Source organism: Manacus vitellinus, unplaced genomic scaffold (assembly GCF_001715985.3).
Source record: "Manacus vitellinus isolate BGI_N305 unplaced genomic scaffold, ASM171598v3 scaffold_43_pilon, whole genome shotgun sequence".
Classification (NCBI taxonomy): Eukaryota; Metazoa; Chordata; class Aves; order Passeriformes; family Pipridae; genus Manacus; species Manacus vitellinus.
Genome location: NW_021940560.1, coordinates 1,703,226 through 1,717,861, shown reverse-complemented (window position 1 = coordinate 1,717,861; position 14,636 = coordinate 1,703,226). Strand labels below are relative to the sequence as shown.

Here is a 14,636-nt window from a genome sequence, read left to right as displayed (position 1 = left end):
GGAGAGGAATTTAGGATAATACTGCAAAGCAGATGAATGAGTGGGGTCAGGTTTTGTGGGACCGGAGGTGACTGTACGACCAAGGACACATTCCACCACCACCCAGTGTCCAGGGGGATAAGACAATATTTGGGTTTCCAAAGAATATCCCTGTATTCTGTTGCAAAATCTGACACATCACACAAAATGAGGGGTGGGAGAACCTGGGGATGGGATTCCAGGAGGCCAGCCCAGGACATGGCACAGGCAGAGGTTTGTCCTGACCTTTTCCATATCCAGGGCATTGGTCTGCAGTTCTCCACAGGTGCCCTCTGTCCACCTGGGATCCCTGTCCCATGGTGGGCACAGCTCTGGGTCCTTCTGACGAGGAAAGCAGGTCTTAGCCTGTTTTTTGGGAAGGAGCTGCTGGCAGTGCCATAATTCCACATCCCAGGGTGTTGGAAGGTGTCAGACTCCAGGAATCCGGAGCAAACACTGGGAGACAGAGCCTGCAGAGGTAGCTCCTGGTTCTTCAGGGCTTGTCCCTTTTCCCTGCCCTCCAGGACCTGCCCCAGGCTCTTTGTGTGCTTTCCACAGCTGCATCTGTGCAGTTGGACCCCACAATCCTGAAGGTCTCTTCCAGCCTGGGTGATCCTGGATTGCTGCAGCCACTGGACATGCCAGTTCAGTGCCTTCCAGCTTTTCCATAGTTTAGTTCCACCCTGGGGCTAATAATAAATTCCTTTTTTAATGCACCTACCAGGAACATCAATCAGAAACAGCACATCAGGAGCAGAGAGCAGGACACATTTAATGATGCTTTGTAAGGCCAGTTTTCCCAAAGAATCCATGGACCTGGCCAGATTTTCCCAATTATTTGTGCCCAAATCCACGGGAGTGTTTTGCTTCTGAAAACTCACCACCTGCCCACGCACAGCTTAAGGTAGGAAAGTCATTTTTAAACTCTATGATGTTCTGAGATGGACAAATAAATGGGTTTTTAGGTGAAATAAGTGAAAAGTAATGAGATATTCAAGATGTATATGCTGGGACTGCCCTTTGGAGACTTATTTAATGGAAAAGCTCTTCATTCACACCCTTAAATGAGATGCTTGGAGTTAGATAACGATCTATTTGTTGTATGCCAGTGAATTATGATAAATATAGGAGATTAAAACCCTTATAAATGCTCAGTTACTTTATAACTTCAATTATAATATTTATATAATTTATGATTATATATTTCTAGATAGTATTTTATATTTGTATAATGTTTTCTATTAAAATAGAAAAGCAAGTGTTTACTTTGGAGGCAAACTGTTTGAACAGAAAGTCTTTTTACAAGGATTGTCTCCATGAGTTTGAATGGTCAGCAGTGATTCCACTCTGACCTTGCTTTCACCAATGTGAAAAGAGTTAATATATAATGTTTATTAAAACTATTATGGTGTAGATGTTTTATATACACCTGCCAGATACCAATATTTTTAATTTTCTCTACAAATACAGTACATTATATATAGAGAGAGATGCATGATGTTTCAAATAAATAAATAAATAATATAAATATATCAATTAATTAACCAAACAATATAATACATATATTATAAAAGCACATAATCTCTAAAACTACTGAAAAAACTCATGTCTATGGCCCTAAAGGACTAAATTCTGCACATCTGACCCTTTACATACATTAATTTTATATTAATATTAATAAAATCTTATTAATGATAGGTTTTTATTAATAATATGTTTTATATTAATATTTTCCCCAACACCCTCCCCCCACCAAAGTTGCTGCAGTTGGCTCTGCAGTGGATGGAGCTGCAACTTGTTTTTTCTTTTCAGGAGTTTCCTGGCAATCTTTGGAGCCTGTTTGTCTTGGCACCCCCCTGCCACATTACCCAGTCCTCAGCCTCACATCTAAAAACCCTGTTTACAACATTTTGTGCTTTTTCTGTCGTTTCAAAATGTGATTTAAAGTGTCTCATCCCTGAGACACTTGCTAACTTTCTATCTGTTATATCTGTATTTTTAAAATTTTGGTTGGTCCAACTCTTTTATTTAGAGTAACTCTCACTATAGGGCTTCAAATATTTCAACTTGGCAAATGGTCAGAATTTTTATAAGTGAATCCATTCTTCTCTCCCAACATCTGCTCTCAATATTCCCAAATGTTTTTGGTTTGTTCTCCTTTCACATGGAGGAGTTTGTTTGCTTTTTTTTTGAACTCAAGCACCGCTACACAGAGAGGTTGGGGCTTGCCTCATTGATGCTGCTGATAAAAATGGGCACTGATTTCAAGAAAAATCAGATTTTCAGGCAAAGGAGGGGAGGTTGAAACATATTTATTTATTTATAAGGCAAAATAGTCTCTGAAAGATTAACTTACCACTAGGACAACAAACGCTCAGATCATTGGCCAAGGAGTTCTCACGTTATCAAATTCTTCTCAAATTGCATCACCTGAAGCTTATGGAGGACAGAAAAACTGGGAAATTTCATTAGAAATTCCTTCTGGCTACAACAAATGTAGAAATCCTGGTTTGTAAGTTAACAAGGAGAGAGTTTTTCATGAGTCCAAACCATAAAGGTAAGAATTTCATCAACTCTTTCCCAAAAAACACCATCTCTGTGTCACTTTTTGGCTTTCACTGGAGCAGAGGCATCCAAGGAAAGAGATATTGGAAAAACAGGTGAATGCCTTCAGGTTAGACCTGCCAAATCCCACTGGCTGCTTTCATTTTGGATGCATTTTTCCTCCTTAGACCATCTTCTTGTCCATGTAATATTTTAAAATATTTTAAAATCCCAACTTGTTGGTTTTGTGGAGAATTTCACCAGGGGCAAAGGTCAAACCAGGAGTTCACAGAACCCAAAATATCCCGTGGAAAATAAGTGAGTCACCTCTGTGTTGTCATGGTGGAGCCTTTTGTTGGATGGAGTACACCTGGGAAAACAACAGGGAGAGGATCAGGAATAGTCCAGAGTCTAGAAAATATGACCTGCAGGAAAGATGGAAAGAACGTGATAATTTTTAAAGAGAGACCTAAAGATACAATAAGAGTTGTAACATGATTTTCCTGCTACAAGGAGGCACTAAAGAACCTGTTACTTTGCTGAAGAAAAAAAGAAGAAACAAGCCAAGAATTAAAGAAAGAGTTGAGGAAGAGTTAAGGAAAGAATTAAGGAAGAGTTAAGGAAAGAGTTAAGGAAGAGTTAAGGAAAGAACTAAGAAAGAGTTAAGGAAAGCTTCCCTTCCCCTTCAATTTATATAAGATTTGTCTGGTACACATTTAAATGTGGAAAACTTGGAAGAAAGCTAAAGAATGTCAGCTGAGTGTCTCCAAGTGCCTGTGGACAGCTGGGGAATATCTTGGTGCCGAGAGGTTCTGCCGGGATTTGCAGGTGAGAACTTTCCCGCTCGCTGGAGGGGCAGAAGTGCAGCTCTGGGGGTGTCACTTCACTGGCACTGCAAAATACTCCCCATGCCCAGTTACTCCTCCCCCTGAAACATTTACTGAACCCTGCAGAGCTTTTGGTAGAATCCCAGGATCACAGAGGCTGGAAAAGCCCCCCCAGCCCATGGATCCCCCCCTGTCCCCCAGCCCAGAGCACTGAGTGCCATGGACAGGCTTTCATGGGACACCTCCAGGGCTGGGCACTCCAAACCTCCCTGGTCAGCCCCTGCCATGGCTTGACCACCCTTTCCATGAGGAAATTCCTCCTGATGTCCAACCTGAGCCTCCCCTGGCACAGCCTGAGGCCGTTCCCTCTCCTCCTGTCCCTTGTTCCCTGGGAGCAGAGCCCGACCCCCCCCGGCTCCCCCCTCCTGTCAGAGATTTGTTACTGTCTGACAAAGATGTTTATTCATTTGAGGGACTATTCCCAATGTGACACCTGAATCCTGACTCCAAGACTGGATGATCTCTCCTGCTGCCTTACAGCCTCAGTTATTCCCTGATTCTGTGACCCATGAGCCACTGTATATCCTTGGAATTCTTGACAGCTAGTCTTGTTCCTCCAGGGAGGTACAAGGGCACCTGGATGTTCCTCCAGGTACCAAGTGACAGGATGAGAGGAAACAGCCTCAAGTTGTGCCAGGGGAGGTTTAGACTGGACATGAGGAAAAATTTCTTCATGGAAAAGATTGTCAAGCTTTGGAACAAGCTGCCCAGGGAAGGGGATGGTCGAGTCCCCATCCCTGGAAGTGTTAAAAGCTGTGTGGATGTGGCACTTGAGGACATGGTTGGTGGAGACCATGGTGGTGGTGCTGTTTTGACAGTTGGACTTGATGATCTTCAAGGTCTTTTCCAACCTTAATTCCATGATTCTGTGTTCACTCAAACCTCAGACCTTGCATAAATCAAGAGCTGCTCTCAAGCACTCTTTGCTTCTTTATGCCCTTTATTTATTAAGTTGCTTTTTCCAGCTGAGGCCTTTCCCCATTAACGCTTAACTTCAGTAATGAGTAATTTTTATTCATTATTGCACGAGTGTCTTTCCTAATGATTTCAGTGTGTCAGTCTGTGACAAACCATCTCCATGGTTTGCACTCCTTGCTCTTACAAATTAGTCACTGTTCCCACATTCCTGTGATCTTGTGCACTGGAACCCACCTACCAAGGACAGAACAATTCCTGTGGCATGGACATTTGGCTCTGATAGATCATTGATATCAGCTCACACTGCAATACCATCCAGAGGAATTCTCATGGAGTGGCACAGAGAAAAGGGGTCCTGTGCAAGGAAAGACATCACATCACACTTCTTTCTCTCCACCTGAACCAGGAATTTATCTTTCCAGATTGCCAGTGAATTATATTACTGTTGAGTTTTCCCTTTCCCTTGGTTTCCATCCCTTCCCTCCTGCCTCTTTTATTGTTTTCAGGTTCCCAGAAGATGCCATGACTGTGTCCCAAATCCAAACCAGCAAAGACTAAGTGCCAGTCTCCTTCAGCCAGCGAGAAATGAATGTTCCAGAGTAACACATTCAGCAACACCCCAAAAGTTTATGCTGCCACCTTCACAACTCATATCCCAGGTAACCTCAGGTACTTGTCTTGGGGATTAATGTTTAGAAAGCAACAGGCTTCTACCAAAATATTTTCACAGAATAAAGTTTAATTAGGTGTCATTCAAAAACCTCAGACTCTTCTCTATTAGGCATTAACTCAGGAGGAATTTCTCCCTGGAAAGGGTGGTCAGGCACTGGAAGGGGCTGCCCAGGGAGGTTTGGAGTCCCCATCCTGGAGTTGTCCAAGGAAGGCCTGGCCATGGCACTCAGTGCTCTGGGCTGGGATGCAATATGGGGATCAGGCACAGGTTGGACTTGGTCCTGGAGGTCTTTTCCAACCTCAGCGATCCTGGGATTCTCTAAAGCAGGAAACAAGTACAAATGAAGCACCAACCCTCAAAGGTGGAAAGAAGAAGCAGAGCAGGTCTCCCACCTCACTGTGATGAGACAAGTCTGTGGGGAGCTTCCCTGTTTTGCTGCCAGGGGAGCTGTAAAGGGGGTGGGACCATCAGTGTGGGAGAGGCTGTGAACAAACTGGCAGCCCCTGGGTCAGTCCCTGGATCAATCCCTGGACCAGTCCCTGTCCCAGCATCCTCTGTGAGGTTGGACCAGTGACCCCACTGTGGCCTCACTCTAAGCCTGGAGTGATGAAGAATCTTCCTCACCACAAGTCATCTGCGTTAAAACATTTTTGAGCAGGCCCAGCCACCTCCACCCTTCCCTTCCCACCTCTTGTAGCTCAATTGTTGGTGTGACCATTGTCATGTCTCTGTCCGTAGCTCCTGACTCAGAAGTTACTGACGTTATCACAACTGCACAGTTTTCCAAGAGCTGCTCAGGAGTGTGGAGCACCAGCTCCTTTTCCATGCTCTCATCTTTCCCCCCTTTCCTCTCTCCCACTCATCCACGAGGAGCAGCTGCAGGATTCACTTCCAGCCAGAAGGGAAGACAAGCAGACAGCTGTCACGCCGTGATTCAGCCTTTAAACTGTGGTTTGGAGGGGAAGTTTTGAGCTTTATTTCCCACTTTGCAGAACAAAGAGCATCTGTTTCTGACACTTGCAGTTTTGTGCTGATCTGGGAGGTTGATTTGCAGTGACAGATTCCGTGTGGGGAAGCCGAATTCAAACAGTCAGTGTAAAACCTTCTCCCGACGTTTTCCCATTGGTTAGGTGAAATTAAATCCAAATTATTTACAGAGGGGCAGAATGTTTAAAGGAGAATGAGAGAGAGTGTGATGTCTCAGGTCCTGTAAGTGGTGTGACTGGAAGCATAGATAGACTGGCTCTGAGTTTTATTTTGTGGAATCTGAAGGCAGCCAGTGCCGAAGAATGAACAGCCTTTGGCTTGGAGAGCGTCCGTGTGTGCTGCAGTAGTGAGGGATAGAATGGATTCTTGGACAGGCTGGGAATGGAGAGAGCCAAAAGTGAGTCACATGGGCGACTGCAGACACCACATTTAATTGTGTAAGAACTGCAGCAGCACAATTGGAGCAGCCTCACTGACCTCACAGCTCAACGTGCTATTTAAGGTCTGGCTCCCAGATGTTCCAGGAGCACGGAGCCAGAGCCGACCCGGAGCGTTTGACCAGGGAATATTTACAGCCTGAGCCTTCCCGGGAGATGATTGCACTGATTCTCTTCTCTGCCCTGCTGTGGGACGAGGCTGGAGCGTGGGGCTTCAAGGATGGAGTGCTGCACAACTCCATTTGGTTAGGTAAGGAATAACTTCATTCCTGGGAATGTTTTGCTGCAGAGCCACCGTGTTTGTCCAACAGCAGCACAAAGCTGAGCTGTGCACTAATATCAGCAAAATCCTGCATTGCAACTCATTAAACCATTTTATCTGAGTAGTGAATGTAAGTTTTTACACATTTGCTATTTTACTCCTCCTCTGAAATGTAAGAAAAGCTAATGATGGAATATTTATCCAAATGTGTTTTCCTGCAGCGTGAGGTGAAAACTGCACTAAAAAACAGTTGCTTGTAATGAAGGAAAAAGGGTCTGAAAAGAAACATTTGCCAAAGGAATGAATTGCTTTCTGCATGAACATACTTCACATGCCTGGGGTCCTGCATATGAAACTAAATGGTCTGGAAATAATAGTGATAATATTTCCTAGGTTTCTAGAAGAGCACAGAAATGTCTGTGTTTTGGCCATTGGTTTGCTCACATCATTTAACAGGGCACAGAAGATTTCCAAAGGGCAAGAGAAAAAAATGCTGTGGGAAGAGTTTCTTGTACCTCAAGTGGGTTTAAATAGCTCTGAGATTCTTTTATAGATCTTTAAAATTATCCAGTGCAACAGGCAAACATAGAGTCGAGTCACATAAAGGATGCCAAAATAAAGGCATGCACTGAGTGCTCTGTTTTATTGACAAATGCTTACAAATCCTTTCTCCTCTACAGAATGTTGTGTGATTCTTTAAGGATTTTAGGGAATCCCTGTGTTTCTGTTGTGCTCAGCTGTCCCAGGAGGGAGCAGGACCACGTTCTGTCAGCTGGTGCAGCAACCACGTGGCTCCAGCCCCTCTCAGAGGACCATGTAAACCACCAGGAACACAAATGAGGCACAGAAATTATCTATATTGCTTTCCATTTGAGTGCACATTTTTAATGGCTCCTCTCTCCTCCCGACCTTGGGACATTCCTCCTGTGTCCCAGAGCTGGGGGGGGGGAGCTCCAAGGAAGAACAGCTTGGCAGCTTCAGGTTCCACCTCAAGTGGCTGCTGTTCAAAAATAGGATGACAAAGGAGAGGTTTGTGTGGGGAAACAAGCAGAGTTGTTATTCCTGGCTGGAATAACAACAAGGAGACACAGGAGATGAGTAGGGCTGAGGGTTTGTTAAGCCTTGATGGCCAAGGCAGAGAAGTTGAGTGTCAGGTGATGATGATGATGATGATGATGACTCTTCCCCCTGATGATGGGGAAGAGTCTCACACACATCCCACTTTTACTCACGGACAGGAAATGGGTCCTGGGTGTTTTATTTGCAAGTATTGATGTATCCACAGGTACTACAACCAGCCAGGTCATAGCTTTAGGGACTGCTACAGCATAAATGCAAATATGGGATAACAGTGATCAATCACTTCAGCAGTCAAATGGAAGAAAAAACATTTCAGCTTCTTTAAAATGGAGCAGCTGAGTGTTGATTGGAAGGCACAGCAAAATTCTGGTTTGCTGCACCTTGAAGCATTTACCATGAGAGTCAGTAAAAATAAACCAGGAGGGGAAAACTGATGACTTGTTCTAAATAAAACCAAACTAGAAATGCACTATCCAGTGTAACTACAGCAATAATATTATGGAAATGAAGCTCAAATTGAATTACCAATGGAATTCAGTGACACTGTATGGAAATAAAAAAAAAATTGGCAAAATCACAGACAGCCAGTTCAGGCTTCTGTGTATTTAAAAAAAACCAACAAAAAGGTTAACTTGAATAGTAAAACAAGTCACCCCAATCTCACCTTCACTGTGCATTTAAGCAGGACCCCTCCTTGAATAAAACATCTGAGCTTTGCTTATCTCCTCTTCTGATAAAGCATCAAATTGAAAATGTAGGGAGATTTCCATCTTACCTTTTTTTTTTCCCCAGCAAATCAGAAGCACAGCTATAAAATCTGGAATTACTGGCAGCCTGGAAACGCTCGTGTCTTACCTTTTTTCTGGTTATAAACATCTCTTGTTTCTCAGTCAGTGTGTGCAGTGCAGTCCTGCTGCAGCTGCCTCCACCACCTCCCTGGGAATGGGTTCCTTGTGGGAATGGAATGTTGATGTGGCTCATTTTTGACACAAGCAGGTTATAACCAAAGGTTTGTTGTCAGCTGATGGGAGGGTTGGGACAGTCCTGCCCGAATTTTCTCATCCCCTTATTCCAGTGCCAGTTCGTGGTGCCACAGGGTAGGTTTTCCAGGACTCTGTGCTCAGGATTCCATCCCCATTCCCACTCCATGTGTCAGGGTGGTTTAGGGGCTTTTCCTGCCCTATTTAGTGGAGTTCTCTGAGTTTGACCACGTGTGTTTTCAGAGGTCCATGCCAAGTGCTCTACATGGCCACCCTCTGCTTAAAAGCTAAATATTCCTTTTTATTTAGCATTTAGTGCTTGTTCCCTGCATATTGTGGGGACTTCAGGAGCCCGAATTTCGTGCTGCCTGTGTTTGTGCAGAAGAGTTTGGCGGCATTTCCCCACCTCCTGCTGCTGTGGATGAGGAGGGGGTCCCTGTCCTTGCAGGACCCTGCTGTCCCTGGGCTCCAAGGAGAGATTTTAGGAAATGTGAGCTGGAAGAAACGTGTGAGACCCACGGCCCTTTGGCAGTGGTGGGCACGTGCTTGTGCTAGCAAATACAAATTCCCTGCAGGTTTGTCTGCATGGCCATGATCTCACCTCCATAAAGAGCAATTCCTGCCTGCCTGTGAATACCTTATATAAATTTATACATCCAGAGACAAAATGTGTCAATGAATGGTTAATAATTCCAGTGCTTTACCTGGGTCTGTGTTTCATGAAGCACTTTATCTGTCTGCACAGCCCCTGATGTAATTAAGAGGGAGGGGGGGAAAGCTGCCAGTGGAAGATCCAATCAGTTAATTAGGATACAACGTTAGGGAATGCTTTAAACTGTGACACACCGAGCCAGCAGCAAATCCCAAAGCTTGGGGGAGTCCATGTGTGTGGTCTGGTTTTTCAAAGGCTACTTTTGCCACGTTACAAAGGAACAACAGAGAGGGAGCTGGAGATTGCTCCTTGCAGGGTGACAACACCCACCAGGGTATTGCAGGAAGATTCAGTGGTGCTGCTCTTGGTTCCAGCCCTTGCAGACCCTGAGGAGAGCAGAACTTTCCAGCAATATTCTGAAAAATATGATGCCTGTCCATAGTGACATTTCAGCAACAAGTGGCAGGAAATACCTCTGGAGGGATCAAATTTGAAAACAATATCACCGGGTGAAAAAGCCAACCGAAAATGGGAAGTTTTTACTGGCAGCTCTGGGAGTGACGAGTCCAAGCAGTGGAGAATCCCCCCAGATCCCTGGTGGTACATCCAGGGACAGGATGGGACTTACAAAGGTGGCAGCCAGAGGACTGGGGGCTTTCACCAGCAAAGACCAGTGGCAATGAGCCTGAAGACATCTCTTGTTTTGGCTCATTTTGCAAAGGTGACTGACCTCAGAATTCAGGTGCTCTTTGAGTGGTGAAGGTGGGGCAGCTCAGTGAGTCCCAAGGAATACAGTCTGTATTTTCCAGTTCATCTCCCAGTTCCCTTCCCTGGGAGCTCAGTGATCAATAATGTGGATTCCAGGTTGCCCCAGATTTCCCACTGCTGCATTCTGAATCCAACACAATCCTGCCCACAGCAGCAGTGAGCTGATTGATCAGGACTTACCACGAGCTTAGACATGACAGCCTGTTGAGGGAATGAAAAGCAATACTTCCGAGGAATAAATCCTTAATTAAAATGTGTCATTTTAATATAACACACCATCATTCACAGCTGGGAGTTGTTATGGCTCTTCTCTGCAATTCAACTGGCTTCTTCAGGAGGGTTTTTCCATGGAGGATCTGTTATCCCGTGCCCATGCCACCGATATTCCCAGTGATGTTCCGGAAGGCGGCTCTGTTTCTTCTGAGGCTGTTGTCAGCAATATAATTTATTTCTCTGGGCACAAGGCCAGTGACAGCAGGTCCAAAAACCACCCTGGCCAACGTCATTCCGTGTCTATTAAGGGATCTCACCATTAACCACAACTCAGTGGTGACCAGGGCTTTTTAAAAACTACCCTAACCCAGCCAAAACCACTGACTCCAAGTATGTCCCTAAAAAAAAGACATCCTCCTTTTCCCATGGTACCAATAACTACTGTAAAAATTCTCCCTGTTTTCCATCTTTTTTTCAGTGATAGCTCCAAACGGCCTCATCTCCCAGATTATCCTAAATATGAGAGAGACCTAAACAAAACCACCGTTCAGATTAGATATGCACGTTGGTTCCGAGACAGATTTCCACACATATGGCACCAGACAAGTGCAACATGAAGAGATTATAAAACTTGTGGCAGCGCTGGCAGTTTCTAGGTTTCCCTGGAAAGCTGCTTTTTATCATATTTGCAACGGCAGAGAAAAAAATGCGAAGGAAATGTATGAATTTTGTGTGCAGCAGAAATGTCAGCCAGCGATTGTTCTGGTCCTGCCCTCGGTGACACACGCTCAGATATTTTTACTTCGCATTTTTCTCCCCTTTCATTCCCGCCTCTCCCCGATCCAAGTAGCTCTGATTTAACTTCTCTGGAGACTCGAAACAAAGCTCTGATTCATCTTCCAAAGGCGCTTCAAGTGGCAGCCAGAGGGATGCTGTGATAGCGATCCAGAAGGAGCTTCCCCGGGGTCAGGCGGGATACAGAGCCCCGGGGATGCTGACAGCCGGCGTTCCCATAACGACTGCCCTCGGAGTCATCCCAGGGGAGTCCTGCCCAGCCTTTTGCTGACCTGCTGTTGTTCAAAAATTCTCCAAGCTCTGTTGTTAAAAACTTCTCCCAAACAAACCCAACCTTTGGGTTTCTCAAAAAGCTTTGGGTCGGGAGGGACGTGTTTTCCCGGCGCTTCCCGAGCGGCACAGCTGCCAGCGGGACGCTCGGTTCCTCTTCCCGCCTGGAAGGAGAGGTGGAGCCCAGCGTTGAGGTCTCGCTGCTGGAGGTGGGAGGGCTGAGGTCTGACCCTGAATCCATGTCCTGCCTCGTTCCCACAGAGCGGGCGGCCGGGGTGTACCACCGGGAATCCCGCTCCGGGAAGTACCAGCTCACCTACGCCGAGGCCAAGGCCGTGTGCGAGTACGAGGGAGGACACCTGGCCACGTACCAGCAGCTGGAGGCGGCCCGGAAAATAGGTATGGAAAAATCAGGGAAAAATCACGGCACTTGGCTTTTCACAGCCCTCATTCAGCGTTGTCGGCTGTGTATTGCTGTGTCTGTTATGAACTCGGGGACTGAGAGACATGGAAATCCCTGGATTTTTGCTCAAGTTGCTTCCGATTTCCCACCTTGGTAACTGGAGTGTGACTGGTGCCAGGGCCTCACCACCCTCACAGCCAACAATTTCTCCCAATATCCCATCTAAATCAACCCTCCTTCAGCTTAAAGCCATTCCCTGTGTCCTGTCCCTCCATCCCTTGTCCCCAGTCCCTCTCCAGCTCTCCTGGAGCCTCTTTAGGCCCTGCAAGGGGCTCTCAGGTCTCCATGGAGCCTTCTCTTCTCCAGCTGAACCCCCCCAGCTCTCCCAGCCTGGCTCCAGAGCAGAGGGGCTCCAGCCCTTGGAGCATCCCCATGGCCTCGAGGGAACCATTCCAACAGGTCAATCTCTTGTTTTCACCAAGATTTTTATTCCAGCCATATTTGCTCTGGGACAAAGTGAGTCGTGTGTGCTTGGAGTGAAAAGTGGAGCTGAGTGAGGGCTCTACTGTATTTCTAGTTGATTCCTAATAAGAAATTATCCATTCATTCAGAGCACTGGGAAAACAATGGAAAATATCCTCCACTCCAGAGATTTTCTTGCTCTGCTGTTGATTCAGAACTGGCTCTCAGCACCAAGACCCATGTGAAAGGGGGACTTTTGTCTCTCTGAGCAGCTCAGAGCCCTAAGATGCCACAAAAATGTCCCATTTCCTCTCAGTGCAAACATTGGATTGGACTCTACCAGCCAGGGAACAACGTTGCATTCTTTGCCTATTGGTGTTAAGTTCTCAGCCCCAAAATGCATTAACAGGATCTTTTTTGTTTGGCAAGAAATGCTTGAGGCATTTCATGTATTTAAATTTCAATGGCAAGTGTTTTAAATTGACACTGCAGGGCTTTAGCTGTATTTTGTATGTAGTGTTTTATTCATGCTCAGAAATTAAGGCTGTGGACTCCTGAGATCTGATTGAGTAGATTTGTGTGACTTCAAAAGGGAAACAAAGCACACTCTTAGAGAACTCATCCAATGTATAATTTGATTACAAGTGGTCACAGAGCACTTCAGACTGACTACTTGGGGAACTATGCAGTCCATCTGTGTTTGATTTTTGTCCTGAAATGATGCCCCAGTAATCACATTGTGGTGAACACAATGCAATTTTATACTCTGTGTTTAAAATTATCCTCTCAAAGTCCTGCTCTTTCCTGCAGCTCAATTTCTACCAGGCCAATTACACCCAGGCCATTGAGTCATCAGCTTGAGTAAGACTTAGTTGAAGGAAAAGCAACGTTCCCGGCCTGGGATTGATTGATCCCATCCATGTGGCATTTCCTCCCTGCTGCAGGTTTCCACGTGTGTGCTGCTGGCTGGATGGCCAAGGGCAGGGTTGGTTATCCCATCGTAAAAGCCGGAGCCAACTGTGGCTTTGGAAGGACTGGAATTGTTGACTACGGGATTCGCCTCAACCGGAGCGAGAGATGGGACGCCTACTGCTACAACCCCAACGGTGAGTCCAGAGCAGCCCCCTGGGCACCGTCCTGCTGGGACAAGGGTGCACACTGAACCTCCCATTTCATTGGAACAATCTGAGGTGTTTCACATGGGAACCATTTTCCAGGTATTTCGCCTGTGAACAAGTTAAATTCGGTGTTAACCCTCATTCCTTCTTTTTTGTGTTCGAGATAGGAAAAGTTCTGAAAATGAGTGACATGTCTGGGACTGGCGTCTTAGGAACTTCTCTTAGGAAGGAATTCTTGGCTGGGAGGGTGGGGAGGCCCTGGCACAGGTTGCCCAGAGAAGCTGTGGCTGCCCCAACCCTGGAAGGGTCCAAGGCCAGGTTGGAGCAACCTGGGCTAGTGGAAGGTGTGGGGTTTGGAACTGGACGGGCTTTTAGGTCCCTTCCAACCCAAACCATTCTGTGATTCCATGATTCTCTGACTGAAACCCTGATGGGTCCAGATCCCAGCAGTGCCTTGTGTATGTGTCTGTAACTAGCCGGAGAAAAATGAATCTCCAAAGCAGATCAGGAGACATGACAAACGTGAGCGGCAGAACCTCACCCCAGGAGGTGACTCAAATTTCGACATGGCCACTGTTACAGATTAGCTTGGTATCACTTCACTGAGCAAGGAAGGTGGAAAAAATAGGCAGCAAGAAGGAAAGCAGAGCTTAACCTGACTGTCCCCCTGCTCACAGTGTCCTGCCATGCCTGGCAGAGCCAGAGCTGGAGTTGTCCATGACGTCTGCACAGCTGTGCACATTTTGTTTGTGCTCACAGGCTTGTTTACGTCCATCAAATAGCTCTGTGGGGTGGGGGCCATTCCCAGATGTTCCACATCCAAAGAGAGACTCCTGCACTCAGAATTACAGCATGTGAGCCCGACTTTCTCTTTGTCAGCCTCTCCTCTGGGCCAGGAGGGAGTTACTGGCCAAACACTCTTTGGTCAGAGGACAAAAGGAAACCAGAGCTGCCAACACGGCAGAGCTTCAGCCTCTCACATTGAAAGGATTTCTGTTCATGCTCTTCAGAGCCTGGTGGGGCTGTTTGGAGGAGGAGGAGGAGGAGGTGAGGAGCCAGGGGAACAAAGACAAAACTCTGATTGAACTGAGCCTGTGCTCTGCTCCAGGATGCTGAAGATGTCACCTGATGAGGAACTTGTGGAATTCTTTGGTGTTTGAAATGCACAT

At 46.1% G+C, this 14,636-nt stretch overlaps 1 protein-coding gene across 2 annotated transcripts in view; it reads left to right on the top strand.

Annotated features, from left to right (window-relative positions):
* The first annotated feature begins 876 nt into the window (after positions 1-876).
* Positions 877-14,636, top strand: part of TNFAIP6 (TNF alpha induced protein 6) — a 17,084-nt gene continuing 3,324 nt past the window's right edge. The window contains exons 1-5 of one of the 2 annotated variants that reach the window (XM_018078938.1): positions 877-922; positions 4,874-5,026; positions 5,779-6,714; positions 11,746-11,883; positions 13,294-13,455. In XM_018078938.1, the coding sequence (XP_017934427.1) occupies positions 6,543-6,714; positions 11,746-11,883; positions 13,294-13,455 (472 nt within the window). In that variant the 5' untranslated portion in view covers positions 877-922; positions 4,874-5,026; positions 5,779-6,542. Of the gene's footprint in view, positions 923-3,181; positions 3,391-4,873; positions 5,027-5,778; positions 6,715-11,745; positions 11,884-13,293; positions 13,456-14,636 lie in introns of those variants that run through there. The other variant, XM_008919887.2, reaches the window with a different exon arrangement.